We start from the raw sequence: 15,939 nt of genomic DNA on the forward strand, positions 1-15,939 counted from the left end.
GCCCACCATGTTGTGTCTTGTAGTTTTTGGCGGCGCCGTCTGTAATACGCCATACATATCATATATAATATATATATATATATATATATATATATATATATATTATATATATATATATATATATTATATATATATATTATATATATATATATATAATATATATATATATATTATATATATATATATATGTATGGCGTAATACAATTTATATTTACCAATCTGTCTCGGTTTCTTAAAAAAGTTATATATACACGTAGTATTAATCCTAATATTATCGTATTTTATAAATCCACCATCATTTGTATTTTCACACATCTTTGAACATACATTCAATATTTAAAAGAATTGAAGGAGAACAACTTCAAAGTCATCATATAACCTTCATTGCACTCGATGCCTTTCCATCCTTGGTAGCAAACGCACATTACATCAACGCAGGACCCGTGGCCATTGCAGTCACTTGGAATACAGTCAGCTGAAAATGAAGAGAACGTTTGATACTTGAAGGACATGATTTAAGGCATCTCAATTGCAAATAATATTTTAGCAATTACATATTGAGATTGATAATATTGACCAAGTTGTCTTTTCTTGTTACCTTGTAAACAACTCTCTCCAGTCCATCCTTCAAAGCAATGACACACTTCATCTTGTAAAGTGCCGTGACCACTACATTCGTCCGGTTCGCACAAAATGTGAATCACTGAAAAATATACATTATTTTTTGACAAGTTAGTGTTTGTCATCATGTGTCAGACTCACAAACCTTAATTTTTGTACTTTAATGAACCCTAAAGACTATACCTTCTGAACAGTCAACTCCGGTCCAACCTTCAGCACACTCACAGATCCCATCATTACAAGTCCCACGCTCAAAACAATCCATAGGACATCGCTTGGCACTATCTGTCGATAACAAAATGTGCATCACATATTATCATGAAAACCTGAAACCATTCTTATTCTTGTTATAATGTAGTGAGATATTTGATAAGTCGCACATTCTATTTTCTTTGTGCTAGAATATTTCAAGCATTGGTGGTCAAGGTCGTATTTTTAGTAGTAAAGATTTTCGTGAGTTCCGGAAAAAAAGAGAAAAAGAGGGCAAATAATAAATTTACCATCATTAAAGAAGGCATTTTCTTCATTTATGATACCCTGTAAACATCGTAAAGCATAAATTTCGTTGACTTTAACAAATATTCGTTCTATTTATATGATTGTAAATTTGCATCGGAACTTCACACATGTATGGCTGATCTCAGGAAAATCGCCAGCCTCGTTGAGATGCTAGGCGTTGTGTTAAAGTTGCATTATGGATCAAAATCTCGATTTTTTTCGTAAAACTAAAGCAAATAGACCATACTACGTTGAAGTGCTCTTCCTTCTAAGCCTCGAACCAATCCCGACACACAAACACGTTCATTTTGATACGTTGCGGCCGCCTAGAGAAACTGTTTTGTAAACAAACTTTCCAAACAAAAACATTGTTTTCTGTTGTGCACGTGACAAGTACCACCAAGATTGATGACGTCTCCATAAAGTACACATTGGAAGGGCGATGTTGACACAATAACAGAACTTGACATATATAATGAATAGATCATTGAAAATTTTTGTTTGCCTAACTTGGTGGCGTTATGTCTTGGAAATATACGTATATCTATATGATAAAGTACAGCTCTACAAGTGATTGTGCGATCGATTTTTCTGACCGATACATCAGCGCCGCGCCGTATGCATAGTACTGTGTATGTCGATCAAGCGTCCACGTACGCCTTTCGGGTTGTATTCAACGCGTGTCTGACGACGTTTCCGTAATCCTCTCCCCTATGTATGCTGTTACATTTTTCATATTAAAAGGCGAGTTATCTGCACATTATATTTATTTGACAGCTTTGTACAGTTCAGTATCATCCGCCACTGCAGAAGATCGGCAACTGACTGACTTGCCCCTCAGTCTGGTCTTGCATGGCCATGTCAGCGTGTCGACGCGTCGTAAATGAGACCATTGATGATTGAGACTGCAGTTTTTCTTTGTTTCCGAAAAAATGCCTATTTGACCTGAAGGATTCCGGATTATCAATGAATGCTAACGGATCTAAGTGATTTGTTCGCTCTATTGAATACAATTCTTTCCTTGCGGAAGGACTATAGCCCGGTTCACATTACACATTCACACGGTATTGGTAGGTCGGCGCTGCATATTAGATGTTCCGAGGGACTATAGGTTCCTTGCCCGAGGAAACACCGCTGGCTAGCGAAGTTGATCATCACACGGAACTGCCGTTTATACGCCACTTTGAATTACGTCTGCATTCGCCACATATTACATGTAAGTTTGAGTTCGTCTCCTAACTCCTATCAGACATGGACTTAAAACTTTTGATTGAGTAGTCATCAAAATCGCATTTAACGCCCGAAATGCTTGCTCAGGATCGTTGAGACTACACTGAGACAAGGTGAAATGGCTGGGGTAGTAAAAAAGCCATGCTGACTGACTCCACTGGCAGATTCAACAAGCCTTCATTTTCTCGAGGGACTATGATTCAAGTTCTTGCCAGTACCATTCGACTAAAAACCTCGCCGGGCCCTATATCGATGCAGACTGCCGGTAGCCGCTTCAGCTGCTGTGTGTGCTTCTACCCTTACGGAAAATTGAGATCTACATCTAGTCCACATTAGATCTACAGTAGACTTATTTTAATTGGGCAGTAGATGAACTGCTTCATCTACTTTTGTGCATACTAATGAGGTCATAGTTCAGAGAGTAGATGAAATGTAGACAAAATGTGGATGAAAAATTAGACGAAATTCAGATCTCAGGTAGATGAAATGTAGACAAGATGTAGATCTATTGCTTCGTCTACTTTTGTGCATATTAATCATCAGGTCATAGTTTAGAGAGTAGATAAAATGTAGATGAAAGGCAGACAAGATGTAGATGGAATAAATTACGTATAAGATGTAGCTTAGACAAAGAACAAGAAATTAGTGAGGCATGGAGATCTTGCAAAAGTGTTGGAAATGAAAAATGTATGTTAACATGTCAATCAATTTTTAGACTTTAAAAATTGACCGATGGCCATGGTGTAGCACAGGCTAGGGCTGCAGTTCATGATGAGTATCATAATTTGCATATCAAAACAACATCCTCTTGATGTAATTTGGTGGCAACTTCACTGAGCACCGTGGTATCAATGGACCTTTGCATACCATGAGATATCTCACGCTGGAAAATCAATCATTCAATGACCGATCATGAGTGGTATTCAGGTCGAAATAGAGAGTAGAACATTGTGCATGCTTAGGCCTACTCAATTTTTTCAAAATCTTTCTCAACTGTACATACACATCATTACATGATTAACAGAACAAACTGCATACAAAGCATTTCAGTACATTCAACGACGCTTTATTTAAAAATTTAGAACTGAAATATTCTACATGTTACACAAACAAAATTCAAATGGTCGTGGTATTAAAACAGGCGATCAACAAACCTTGCCTACCTCACGGGCCTACCTTACAAGTTGCAATTACCGCAGTACCAGTACAGCTGTATACTGGCAGTGTAGAGGCACTGCCATCGTCAAGTTATCGATGCCAACCTATGACTCAATGTAATTCTCGATCGGAACACTTTCTATGCATATCAGAATTGATGTCACATTGTTTCCAAGGTGTACAGATGACGAAAATGTGCTTGAAAAATAAGATTTGTTGAAGTATATACGAATGGTGAGCAGGCTGGCTTAATTCTCTCCCCGATATGCATTGATATGCTGAACCGTTGAAACATGGCGCCTTCTGATTGCGCATGCGCACAAGGTCAACTCTCACTGTTGACCCGGAAATCGTAGCCAGTTACAAGGTCATTTGCGATCTAAAAGAGCAAGAGGTGGAGGCTGAAAAGTGGTGGGAGATCAGTTCATGCGCGAACTCTCCATGAAATGCAAGAAAATACGTCGCTCAGGTGAAGAAATTACTTAAAGCAGTACTGGTAATTTTTAAAGCTGACTCGTGTTATGCATGTGTACTGAAATGCCATTGCCAAAATAACACTGTACTGTAGTCTTATCTGTTACATGGCAATGATAACAATGTCAATACAATTATTTGTAAGTTGACTGAGAGATAGGGCCGTGGCTGCTGATTTTCACATGATTCAGAAGTGACTTAATGATACTCAGAAAGTTTTATACGAGGATAGTTTTGATTTTTTTTTTTACAATTAAAAGCAACTGGGATATCAGCTGGGATATCAAACAGGTTCGTTTGATTGTTTGTTGGATATGAAGCGGAGGAAATAAAGTTGTAGTTAACAAATAGCTCACTTGCATATTATTATGAAGTTTTGTAATTAGTCACATAACTCCAAAAAAAACCTCATGAATTCAGGGTCCGGCCCGTGGTTAGATGCTACTGTATTGACCCATCGGAAGAAAGTATCAATGAAAACATTGATTTTTTTATTCTTTTTATTGTGATTCACTTTAAAGTCACTTTTTCAAAAATTAATTACTTGATAATCTTTACATTTTTAACTTTACCACAAATTATAGTTTGATCCCTGTGACATTTTGCATTTGTGTTCCTTGAGTTAAACAGGAGTGTCTTAGGATGAAAAGAAAATAAATTCACTAATTTCTTCTCTCTATTGTTGTACAGTATATGTAAGGTATATGTAAGGTAAAATGTCTTGTCTTTTACTGATGCCTTCTCGCATGGAGCCTGCAGTTTGCCAATCATAGAATTTGAAGGGATTGGATTGTTGGACATAGAGTATACAGCAAGAAAAAGTACATTAGATTAAATGTAGACAAGATGGTGATTTTTGAAGTAGAAGTAGATGAGTCTTTGTTTGCCTAAGTGAATTTTGTAGATGAAACTCCCTTAGATTGGATGGTAGATCAGTGTAGATCAAGCGTAGACGAAGTTAGTGCGAAATGTAGACATAGTCATGTCTGGTGTTGACAATATCTGTAGACAAAGCTTCATGTAGACAAACTGCTGTGGCTGTTCATCTACAAAACCCGATGTAGATCTACATAAAGTCGACTGCAGACGGTCCGTAGATCTACTCTCATCTACTGTGGACATAGGTTTTCCGTAAGGGTAAGCATTTATCTCGTGCTTTCGCACCGCCCTCGAGCATTCGGCCAGTGGCTTGCGCTCGGCTGGGAAAACATAATACAACAGTGGCAACATTGTTTTTTTCGCCAAGAGACTGTAGACACAGTCTGCCTCCTTGACGTGGTGAGTAGTCACTTGTCACCTCTTTTTCTGGTTCCATCTTTCAATGTAATAAAACAATATCTATTTTGCCGACATTTTTTGGCTGATTTCTTTCGTTTTTACTGGGCTGAATCATTCAGCAGAGAGCCGAGGCGCGGGCAGAGACCTTCCTGACTGCTTGCTCATGGGAAGGCTTGGCATGTGGACACGATGTTGCGATTTCGCAAACCGTTACCATGCACCAAATACGCATGCGTACATATAGTAAAAAATGACTTTTCAAATTCTGTGCTTTACTCTCGGAAACAGTACGTATTAAAACAGCAATTTATTCGTAATTAAATCAATTTACTCAAATTACAGTCTTCCCCGTGTTCCTGTAATGATCGAATCTGCAAATGAAATTGTTACGGATTTTTCTATAAAGTTAAATCGACGAAATATGAAGGTCAATTCTGATCCATATTGCAACTTTAAATTAAATGGATGACTAGTCATCATTCGGACTTCTATTTAGGCTTTAGATTTCGCGGAAAAAAATGATATATTCATAGGTACGTGGGTAATGAAAGACAAAAACTAACCTTTGAGGTATGCAATGACGGTTGAATTAAGGACAATGTTATTTCCATTATAAATGCCCACTATCCACGTCCCTGGGGCCAGGTTTTGAAAATATAGATCAACATTAAGGACGTCAATTGAATCGTTCACAGACCTGCAAAGTAAAATGATTGCTTCAAATGGTTGGTTTTGCAACGACACCGTAAATCGGTCAATGAAACACGTGTTTTTAGATGTGGTGATATAGTGGACAAATCTCGATGCTGGGCGACTAAGTATGGTGGTTTGAATTATTACTGTGAATTGCTTTGAAGCATTGGCATTAGACGAACTAGACATATTGTCTAAATCGAGGTGTTGCCAACACTGTCAGGTGCAATTAACAGCTAAGCGGTAACATGAGTCGATCATAAAAAAATCAACTCTGCAAAAGTTGAAACATTGTTTAGCAGGAGGTCAGACGTAGACAAAACAACACCACCCGATTCCACACACATCACATCTGCCTTGAACGCCAGTCACTTGTTGTTGCTCAGTTCAACAAAATATAACACTTCGACGAATTACAAGTACATTACAGCATTGCAAGTTTTACCGGCACGCAATCCATACACTGCAAACGCTAATAAATAAAATTATTGGTATTTCACTTCAACACAACAAACTTTAATGCTAAAGGGCTTTATGAAAAAGATACAACTCGTTAGTAACGATGCCTTAATTTCTTAGGCCTGAACAAAAAACTTTAAACACCAAAACGTCTTCATAAAGTTTAGCCTTGTGCAATTTTGTGGAAAACGATGCACAGGTTAAGAGCAAAAGATGCATTTATCGCGTTCGAAAAGTATCCCACTGTTGACAGTTCAACATTTCGTACGTGAAACAAGAGCTGTTTAATAGGAAAATGTTTATCAAACCAACAATGTTCAAGAAAAGCGACAGCCTGCCTTCAAGTTTACGCTTCTTCATCATCTGTCAAGGGTGGGGGAGGAGGAGGATATTGCTGATCTGGGGGTGGTTCCAGTGGCAATGGTGGAGCTGACCCGGCAGATTGGTGCGTACTTGCAGCTGATGACATCTTTGTGACGTACATCGAGGGAGTATGAGCAGAAGTGGTTGGTGAACTCCAAGCAAACTGGTACGGGTAGTATGGGTACACGTATGGTTGTGGGTAATACTGAAAAACTGGAGTTGTAGGGGTTGACATACTGCCATGCATGTAGTTTTGATCACCATTTCCGGGTATTTTCATTTCTGTAGCACCCTCGTTTACGTTGTTATTCTGTGGAGAAACCGGAGACGTTGTAGAAGGCAAGGTTGAAGTACGCACTGAAGGCAGCTGCAATCAGTACCTCTTGGGTTTTTTTGTCAATCAGTATCTCAACTGGACTTTTCTTCTTTTCACCTCGTTGCAAATCAATACCTTCTGTGAGACGGCGAGTTTCGTTGTCAATAATGGTTTTGAAAGTTTTCATGGCTATATTCAAGTCGGTTGGAAGTCTGCCCTTGTAGTGTTTATTCAGGATGCCTATGTCAGTCTGCAATTGCAGATTGTAGAGACGCCGTCCTGAGCGGTCGACCATATACTTTGCAGGGTTGGAACGCACTAAATATGGCTCTATCCTCTTGTGAAAACTATTATTTACTCTTTCGTAGGCTTTCATTTTCACGTCAAGCTCCATCTCGATTCGCTTCACCTCCTTTTGTATTTTCTCCATTTCCTGATACACCGAATTAACTTCACTCTGTTCAGCCTTATGATTATCAATTTCTCCGCACTGTACCGCTGATTCACATGCTACACTTGGACAGTTGTTTTTATTGTGTCCTGTACCACGTAGGTGGCAGTTCAGACAGCGTTTCTTGCGTTTATCAACATGAATAGCAGGTTCGTATTTTCGTTTTAAGCTATCATAGATCTCTCTGTACTCTCCATATTCAATTTGCTTCGTATTCAATCAGTCTTTTTCATGTCGATGTATTTCCATTGGCGACTGATACGTAAAACATTCATCGATTCAGACAATGTCGGGTCTTGATGGTGACGATTCACCTGTAACGGTGGAGCAGAGGACGAATGTTGCTTCTGCGGAAATAAACCACGGGGCGTTGTTTGGCATTCATCTTTTCCCAGATTTTGCGTTTTCTTGTTGAATGGAGACGCACCGTCCACAACGCGGAAATGAATGGTGGCAATATCAGATGACTGAGATTTGCGAGCAACTTTTAAGATCCTTGAAAAGGAAGAATCGGTTGCGTCGATCCAGAGTCCGTTGCTTTGATAGCATAACCGAATACTCTCCATGCGGCCAACATACGATATTCTCTTTCTCAAAAGTTCAGCGAATCCTTCGCATCCCATTTTTACAAGGTCCATGGCATTTACATCAAGGGGTGTACATCTCTCCTCGCCATAATAAGAATAATGGACGATGATTTCAATTTCGTCTTGCTCTACTCCCAATGCTTTCGAAAATACCATGATTACTGGCATCGACAGGATCCGGTGTATAGTGTGGCTGTATTTTGAGAATATCCCGCGCTAGACTATTTGCATAAATAGACCATACCATTATTTATTTTGGGAGGGATGCTCAGAGAACAGCTATTCAGAATACGAATACCAGATATAAAAAAAACCCATTCATTCTGTTTCAATAATTTCTTTCAACACGGGAAGTTGTACTTTAACTATCAATTTTAAATAGCTGATCTTCCTCTTCACCGATGGTGTGTATGCGGCCGGACGACAGAGGCCCATTACCTCATTTTAAAGTGTGATCACCTTCAAACCTGCAACTTCTGCAATTCAAACAAGTGACTCTGGCAGCGCCGCAGCGCTACACATGTTCTAAGCATAGACTGCGAAGCGGACTTCCAAGTAATGATGGAGCTGGTCTCGAATCGAGGGAGAAGGTACATTTCAGGAATCCCACTCAGTATAGACTATAGAAATATGGTTTTAAAATCGTTGCAGGAAGCCGGAGCAAACGCCATAACTGGAGAAGTCCCCAGAGGTAAAGTTACAGAAGTTGCGCAACAAACAAAAGTCACAAGAATGACCGTGATGAAAATATGGAAACAGTTTGTGAAGGAGGGCAACATCAACCCTGCACCGAGACGTCATTCTGGTGGGATAGCACAGAAGCTGACCGATCAAGATGTATTATACATTGAAATGTTGAAAAGGGAGAGACCCTCCATCACTCTGGCTGAAATACAGGAGCGACTATTCCTGAATGCGAATGTTAGGATTTCTACCTCACGTCTGTGTCGCTATGTGAAGTACAAGATCGGCGATAAAGAATGGACACGTAAAAAAATGTGTAAACTAGCCGTTGAGAGATTTACTGAGCACAACATGGCTTATACACAGGCATCTTGGACTTTTGACACAGTGTGACCCATTTAATGTCAAGTTTATGGATGAAACGGGCATACAGATGCCAGCAGTAGGGAATCGATCATACGGCCATTCGCCGAAAGGGGAAACTTGCATAGAACTGCAACGTTACGCTAAGTCCCCGAACAAGACACTTAATATGCTTGTTGGTATCAACGGAATCTGCTACGCTAACGTTATTCAAGGGCCATCAAATACCGATTCTTTCTTGCAGTTCTTTGGAGAAGCATCAAACGCAGCAGCACCAGACGGTGAGCCTGCAATTCGACCGGGTGACATCATCGTAGTGGATAATTGTCCCATTCACCACCATGATGGAGGCCGTGCACTCGCTCGTGTTTCTGGATAACATGGGAGTAGAGTACATTTTCGCTCCGGTGTATTCTCCAGACATAAACCCCGTTGAATATCTGTTTAACGACTTGAAAATCCGGCTGAAAATGTATCAATACAGAGACACGCTGCGACGGAACACCGAATTTGCTGTTTACCATGCACTGTCCACTATCGGTGCTGCAGAATGTTATGGATATTATAAGCATGTTGGAATCTTCCGCTTGTGACTGAGATTTCTTATGGACTTACGAATTTCTTTATAAGATGCTTTCAGTGTTGGCCACGTAAATTCAACTGTGCAAATCTAATATTTCTAAAAAAACATGCTATTACGTAAAGTGTTCCAATGCCAGGGAAATTCTTGCAGCTTACAACTACATGGGCTGGTGGTAGAGTTACATGGAGTTCCACTGTAAAGCGACGCTATATATACCAACACTCCGAGTTGTATTTTTTTACAGTTTTCTCGCATTAAAGTTTGTGTGTTGAGAAAACACCTGCTTATTTATTGAGGATGCATGTGTGTGTATGTTTTTAAGTTCCAAAAATTGAAAATGCGAAAGGCCTTCTGAACCTGACAGCATACGTACACGTCCTGGGCAGTTAGCAAGCTGTGTGGTGTTGTTTTGACTACGTCTGACCTCCTGCTAAACAATGTTTCAACTTTTGCAGAGCTGATTTTTTATGATCGACTCATGTTACCGCTTAGCTGTTAATTGCACCTGACAGTATTGTCAACACCTCGATTTAGACAATATGTCTAGTTCGTCTAATGCCAATGCTTCAAAGCAATTCACAGTGTTACTGATGTAATCGTTTACAGGAGGACGCATTGATCGATCAAATGAAGTAGTTAAGGAAAAGGACGTTCAGCGATACTGTACAAGCAGTTGTTGATTTTTTAAGACTCGACTTGAATCATCCTTTCCATCTCTGTCTCCAAACTTACACAAAAGGTCCTAAAACGCCAAAAGTCAATTCATGAAAACCTACCTTTCGACATTCAAATTCTGAGAAACTTCATAATCAACGTGCGTAGGCTTGAAGTCCATTCTGCAATACATTACCACTTTAACGTCGCTTACCGAGTTGTCAATCACAAAGGTAAGATCAGATGTTACATTCAGGTACAGGAGGAAGTACTGAAACTCGGTCGGAGGAATCAAAAGTGGAAGACTCTCATTTAACGAAACAACTGGAAAAAACGTACAACATCAAAATAAGAGTATCTCACAGCAGTTTCTTACAAAGAAAAGAGGTTTCATAACTCTTTGTAGCTGTAGAATTCATTTTTCGTTTCATAAGATAGACGTTACATTACACATTATCTTAGGGTTGCAATTTTAAGGAGAAAATCGATAACGTTTACGCATGCCAAGTGGAAAGTTTGCAGGGGCCTTTCTCTTTTCTGAAATTTTACCTAGAGGGGCATTTCATTTTGAAAGGAGAAAATAGCGTTCTTGAATAATGATAGAACCCTAAAGAGTATGTAAGATAAAATGTATTTACCTTTCCATTATTGACTTACTTTTAAGCGGCACATTCGTCAAAAACAAACAATGGAGTTAAATATAACAGAAGAACTTCAAACAAATATACAGATCAAATGTTCAGATCAAAAGAACGGGATAATTATCTACAGATCTTGGTAGACATTTAGAAGATGACCCTAGAATTCGGTGAAATGAGCAAATATTGCCCTTACAGAGAATGTCAGCTAACTCAGCAAGTGCTGAAAGAGTGAAGAATATTTCGGTTGCTGATAAACTGTTCACATTCAGATCCTTCTTATTGCATTATCATCTTAGAATAAACTTAAAGGTGGCTTACCTGATGTTGGGTCTTCCGTTGTGTATGGCTGAGTTGTAACTGCCTCTGATGTTGACATTATTGCTTCCGTTTCCACACTTGTTGAAGCGGAGGACCCAGATTGTACCTGCGTGGTAACCGTTGGACATGTACAAGCTGTTGAAGGCCCCAAGACTGCTAAAAATGGAAATACAATATATTCTTCTGTGTTTGAGACTGGAATCATATTAAGACACATGCCAGTTACCTTCATTTAGCCAAGACTCACATATCGTTGTTTATTGTTGCTATTGTTATTTGTGGCAAAATATGTCTCCAGAAAGCCATACGTTGATTTTGTTTCTACTCCTTGACATATAGCATAAAGGGATGGGATGAAGCAATTTGTTACTTAACGCTAGGTTATGAGACTACAATTACAAAAATTGTATTTTTCAGTGACTGCAATATGTTTGCTTTGCTTTTCTGTTATTTACAGGTATGAAGGTAAGTTTTTGTTAAATGCATACGATGTTATTTGGGGTTCGTATTAACAGATTTTTGGGAACTACTATGTTAGGATTTAAAACATCTATCAGTATATAACAGAAAGACAGAAGGAATGACCAGACATAGATCAACTATTGGAATGATATTAATCTCAGGATTTAAAACATCTATCAGTATATAACAGAAGGACAGAAGGATGACCAGACATAGATCAACTATTGGAATGATAGTAATCTTGATCTTGTGTAATTATGCTTTAAATTCAAATATTACAGTTTGAAATGTGTCTTGCTATTTGCTTGCGTTATGTACAAACATGAAGTCCCTTACGCTCTGTGCCTCTCTCGGTAGTTTCTTCAACAGTTGTCACCTTAGCTGTACTTTCAACTTTAGAGAGATAAACCAGAAAACTTTATTTTACCAGGTAAAACTAAATACTTGGCTCAAAAGCCATAGCAAGAAGAGTCATTCTGATTTGAACGGTTGCAATTATTATGCATGTTCTTACACTTCCTTAATGAGACGTTTTGGAGATTTCGGTGGTCTCCAACTTCTCTGCATGCCTGTCTCAGAGCTCATGATGTCTGCATCTAGTTCTGAAGCTTGTTTAGGTGTGATGTCCTCCTCGAGAGACAAGTCAATGCCTTTATCTGCCAAGGTACTATTTTACTGTTTGTCTGCTCATCTGGCACACTCTTGGGATTGTGGTTACTAGCAGCAGCTTCCTCAGCAGGTACTTCACTTCTACTGTCATCATGCTCGCTGTCTCTCTTCTGCTGCAACCATTCAGCTTTCCAGTCGCCGCTATATTTCCACAATTGGTCATTGTGGGCAACTGGTGTTTTGTACGAGGTCCTTTTAAGATTTTGAACATAAGATTATTAATGCAGTCAACAACACCATACGGACCTTTCCACGGTTTCGACAGTTATGGTGCAGTCACTGTGATACTTTTTTTCATCGTGGATTATATAACCTATTATAAATCCACAGGGCATCACAACTGCCACAAACCACTCCCAGCAGTAAAACTTGTCTTCAGCAGACCTTCTTCCACCACTTCAACTTGCTAGTACACGCTTACGAGACCCAGGATGGAGAGCCTGTGAGGCAATCAAGGTTTCTGAAATAGAGTGATGGGTATGAATTTTACCGGGTTACTGCATTTAACTTCCTGCAGTCCATACATGAGTTTGTCAACCCATACTTTTTACCAATATAATAAGTACGCCCATGTGCTTTTTAATGGCTCTATAACTCCTTTTGTGTACATCTTGTCAATCTCTGTTAAGGCTTTGGCTTGCTTTGCAGGTGTAGTCTCCTCGGCCTTTGTCGGATGGGTGCTGCACTACTTTATGTATTGTATACGACATAATACGTGTTCTGCCAAAGTCCTTGTTGTTCCTGGAAAACATATCCTGACATTCTATCAAGGACAACCTTAAAATTCATATTGTTCCTTTAAAGTCCTACAACGCTTAAAGCAATAATTTTCAATCCCAGTTTATCCAATTAATAGAGTTCTCCTCCCAGTCAAACACTTGGCCAGTACGATGTTTGATTTCTATAACATTTATTACACAAACTGATCTCAACCTTTTGTCACCTTTTGCTAATCCTGCAAACAGAGTTTATACAAGCGTTTGATTGACGGTCAGTTCAAATCGCCAAGAGACATTGATTCCCCACCACCAACGCTCGAATTTCCTTAATAATTGTCTTCCAGTCACGTTAGATTTGAATATAATCACAGAGTTTGATTGGTAGCAGCTTCGCGCTTACCGCTTGGCAGTCTGTCTGTGTTTAGGCAACTGGAAAAAACTAAAAAATGGCATTTTCTGGAGCGTGTGCCTTGTGTTTCCTGTTTGATGTCCACTTTACACAATGAACGCCACATAGCTTTGTGTCCTTTTAAAGGGAGGCTCCGCCTTTAAGAGATGTAATAGATCCTCCAAATATTCTGCTATTTCAGATGGGTTTCTGTCAATGATAGGGTCCTCTATAGGCATACACCCCACGTCTAGCGTCTCCATACTGCAGACAGGCTCAAAAGATCCCAGTACATTGTCCTTTCTCAGTCTTCTTTGCTGAGTTACATTCATTAGCCGGACTGGGATGCAATTACCACTAATATCGACCAGAGCCTTTCGAACAACAACACCATTGCAGCTAAAATTCTTTCCAGCTTCTATCAATCCCCAGCCACTGTTCTGCTTCGGTCCACTGACATCCTCACTCATAGGCAGAATAGTAACACTGTGCAGCAAGTGAACTCCTAAGCTGTCATTACCCCTAACTGGGTATCAAAGGGTACAACTTCATCACCAATCCACAAGTACTTATTTACCAGATCTGGCATAAATTACGTTGAGCAAACAAATCTGCACCAAGGAGAACATCAGCTACCCAGACATATGCTGTATAATGTATTTGGCCAAATTGGATACATAGCAGCCCTTGTCCCTTGACTGTTGATGACTCGCCAAAGGCTGATTTTATGTAAAAATTCTCCACAAATATGATAGCTGGTGGCAACTTTCCTTTCCATCACATGAGTCTTCAACAAACCTGTACACAGATGGTGTGAACTTCTGTCCTGACATGCGGCCTGTTTGAATAACGATGTCAGGGGCACTGTTGTTATCAATAGCACCACCTGAGTTCTGTCCCATGAACCCAGCTGCTACTCTTTTTGCGAAACATGTGTTGCCGCTGTAGGATTAGCTTTTTCTCCATAGCAGGCTTTAGAAAAGTGGCCTACTTGGTCACAGTTCCAATATTTCTTGCCCTTGATGGCTTAGTCTTTTGATCGCCAGTCCACTGGGTCCAGCATCCAACTTGTCCATTATCTTTTGGAACATCTGACCAAGCTGCCCAATGAACTAGTCTATCTCACCATGATTCCTCGCCACGTTGGACTCACTTTGACTGTGCATAGATGTTTTTTGTACGTGGTCATCACTGAGTGGATACAACAATCTTATCAATGTCGCCTACTAATTCAGGTAGACGCTCGTCTTTGTGTCTCACTCTTTTTATACAAATATGAGAGAGGTCAGTCTGGGTGCTGTACAATATCTAGCAGATAATGCTGCTACCAAGACCTGGTAGTCTTGACGCTTTTGTCTTGACAAATTACTTGAGATGGTCAGAGCAGATCCTTCGAGACTAGATGAAAAAACAGTGCTTGCTGCTGCTCAATCCAACAATTTAACTGTTCAACCAACTCAAACTTGGCTTGGCATGCCTTCCGTATATTTGAACCATCAAATACAGTTTGTCTCTGAAGTGCCTTGCTGGTGTTATTATAGAAGCTAGCAAGTGCTCATTCAAGAGTAGAAGTCTTCCCCCTCTATTGGAATTGGTTTTGAAGTGAACTTGGTACTCTCTCTTGAGGGCGGTACCACTACAGGAATAGATGTGTGCTGCAAGACACTTTCAAATTTCTTTGAGATGCTGAACTCAATGCATGCTGAAGCCCCTTAACATAATATAAGTTTTCTTCAATTTTCTGTGTTTCTGCAAACTCATGTCTAAGTTGTAGTTGTGCATTATCCAGCTGCCCTATCATGAGTCTGACCATTCTACCTTTGTTCTCACTGCATGTAGACTTTCCTCCATGCTCAGTTACATTCATGGCTTCATTTTACTGCCTAACTCCACCTACACTATTAGCTTTTCATTCTGAAATGCTAATGCTGTCTGGATGTGATCCATAATATCAGGGCTCGAAAGTAACTTTTTTTCCCTGGTAGTCCACTTGGGCTACCATTTTCTGAAGTTGGTAGCCCAGTGACAACGGCTTGTAGCCCATGCATTTCCCTAATAACAGGCAAGACAGACCGATATTTCAAGACTCTGACAATGAAGTGAATTTTCTGTTCATTGATTTGAATACTTGCCCACCTTTAACACTGCGGTGACTGCTTCATTTCTACTAAGGTTTGCACGACCTCGCTCAGCCATCGGATTGCGCGAACATCTGGTTTTATCAATAGCCAGACGATCTGTTCTCTCGAGAACGATGCATGAAATATTGGGCAAAGTGAGAAAATACCTCAATGTGTAGCAACCTGGGGTGTTTGTTATTTACATATCAA

The 15,939-nt window shown here is 39.7% G+C and overlaps 1 protein-coding gene across 1 annotated transcript in view; it reads right to left on the reverse strand.

Moving 5' to 3' along the window:
* Positions 1–14,079, reverse strand: part of LOC139136492 (teneurin-3-like) — a 73,984-nt gene extending 59,905 nt beyond the window's left edge. Inside the window, exons 1-9 of the mRNA XM_070704217.1 lie at positions 13,721–14,079; positions 12,510–12,694; positions 12,170–12,226; positions 11,372–11,524; positions 10,535–10,736; positions 5,823–5,956; positions 805–906; positions 599–703; positions 380–475 (exon numbers count right to left, since the gene is read on the reverse strand). Coding sequence (XP_070560318.1) covers positions 380–475; positions 599–703; positions 805–906; positions 5,823–5,956; positions 10,535–10,736; positions 11,372–11,524; positions 12,170–12,226; positions 12,510–12,694; positions 13,721–14,079 — 1,393 coding nt within the window. The remainder of the gene's footprint in view (positions 1–379; positions 476–598; positions 704–804; positions 907–5,822; positions 5,957–10,534; positions 10,737–11,371; positions 11,525–12,169; positions 12,227–12,509; positions 12,695–13,720) is intronic.
* Positions 14,080–15,939: the final 1,860 nt, after the last annotated feature.

The sequence above is a fragment of the Ptychodera flava genome, chromosome 7 (assembly GCF_041260155.1).
Source record: "Ptychodera flava strain L36383 chromosome 7, AS_Pfla_20210202, whole genome shotgun sequence".
Classification (NCBI taxonomy): Eukaryota; Metazoa; Hemichordata; class Enteropneusta; family Ptychoderidae; genus Ptychodera; species Ptychodera flava.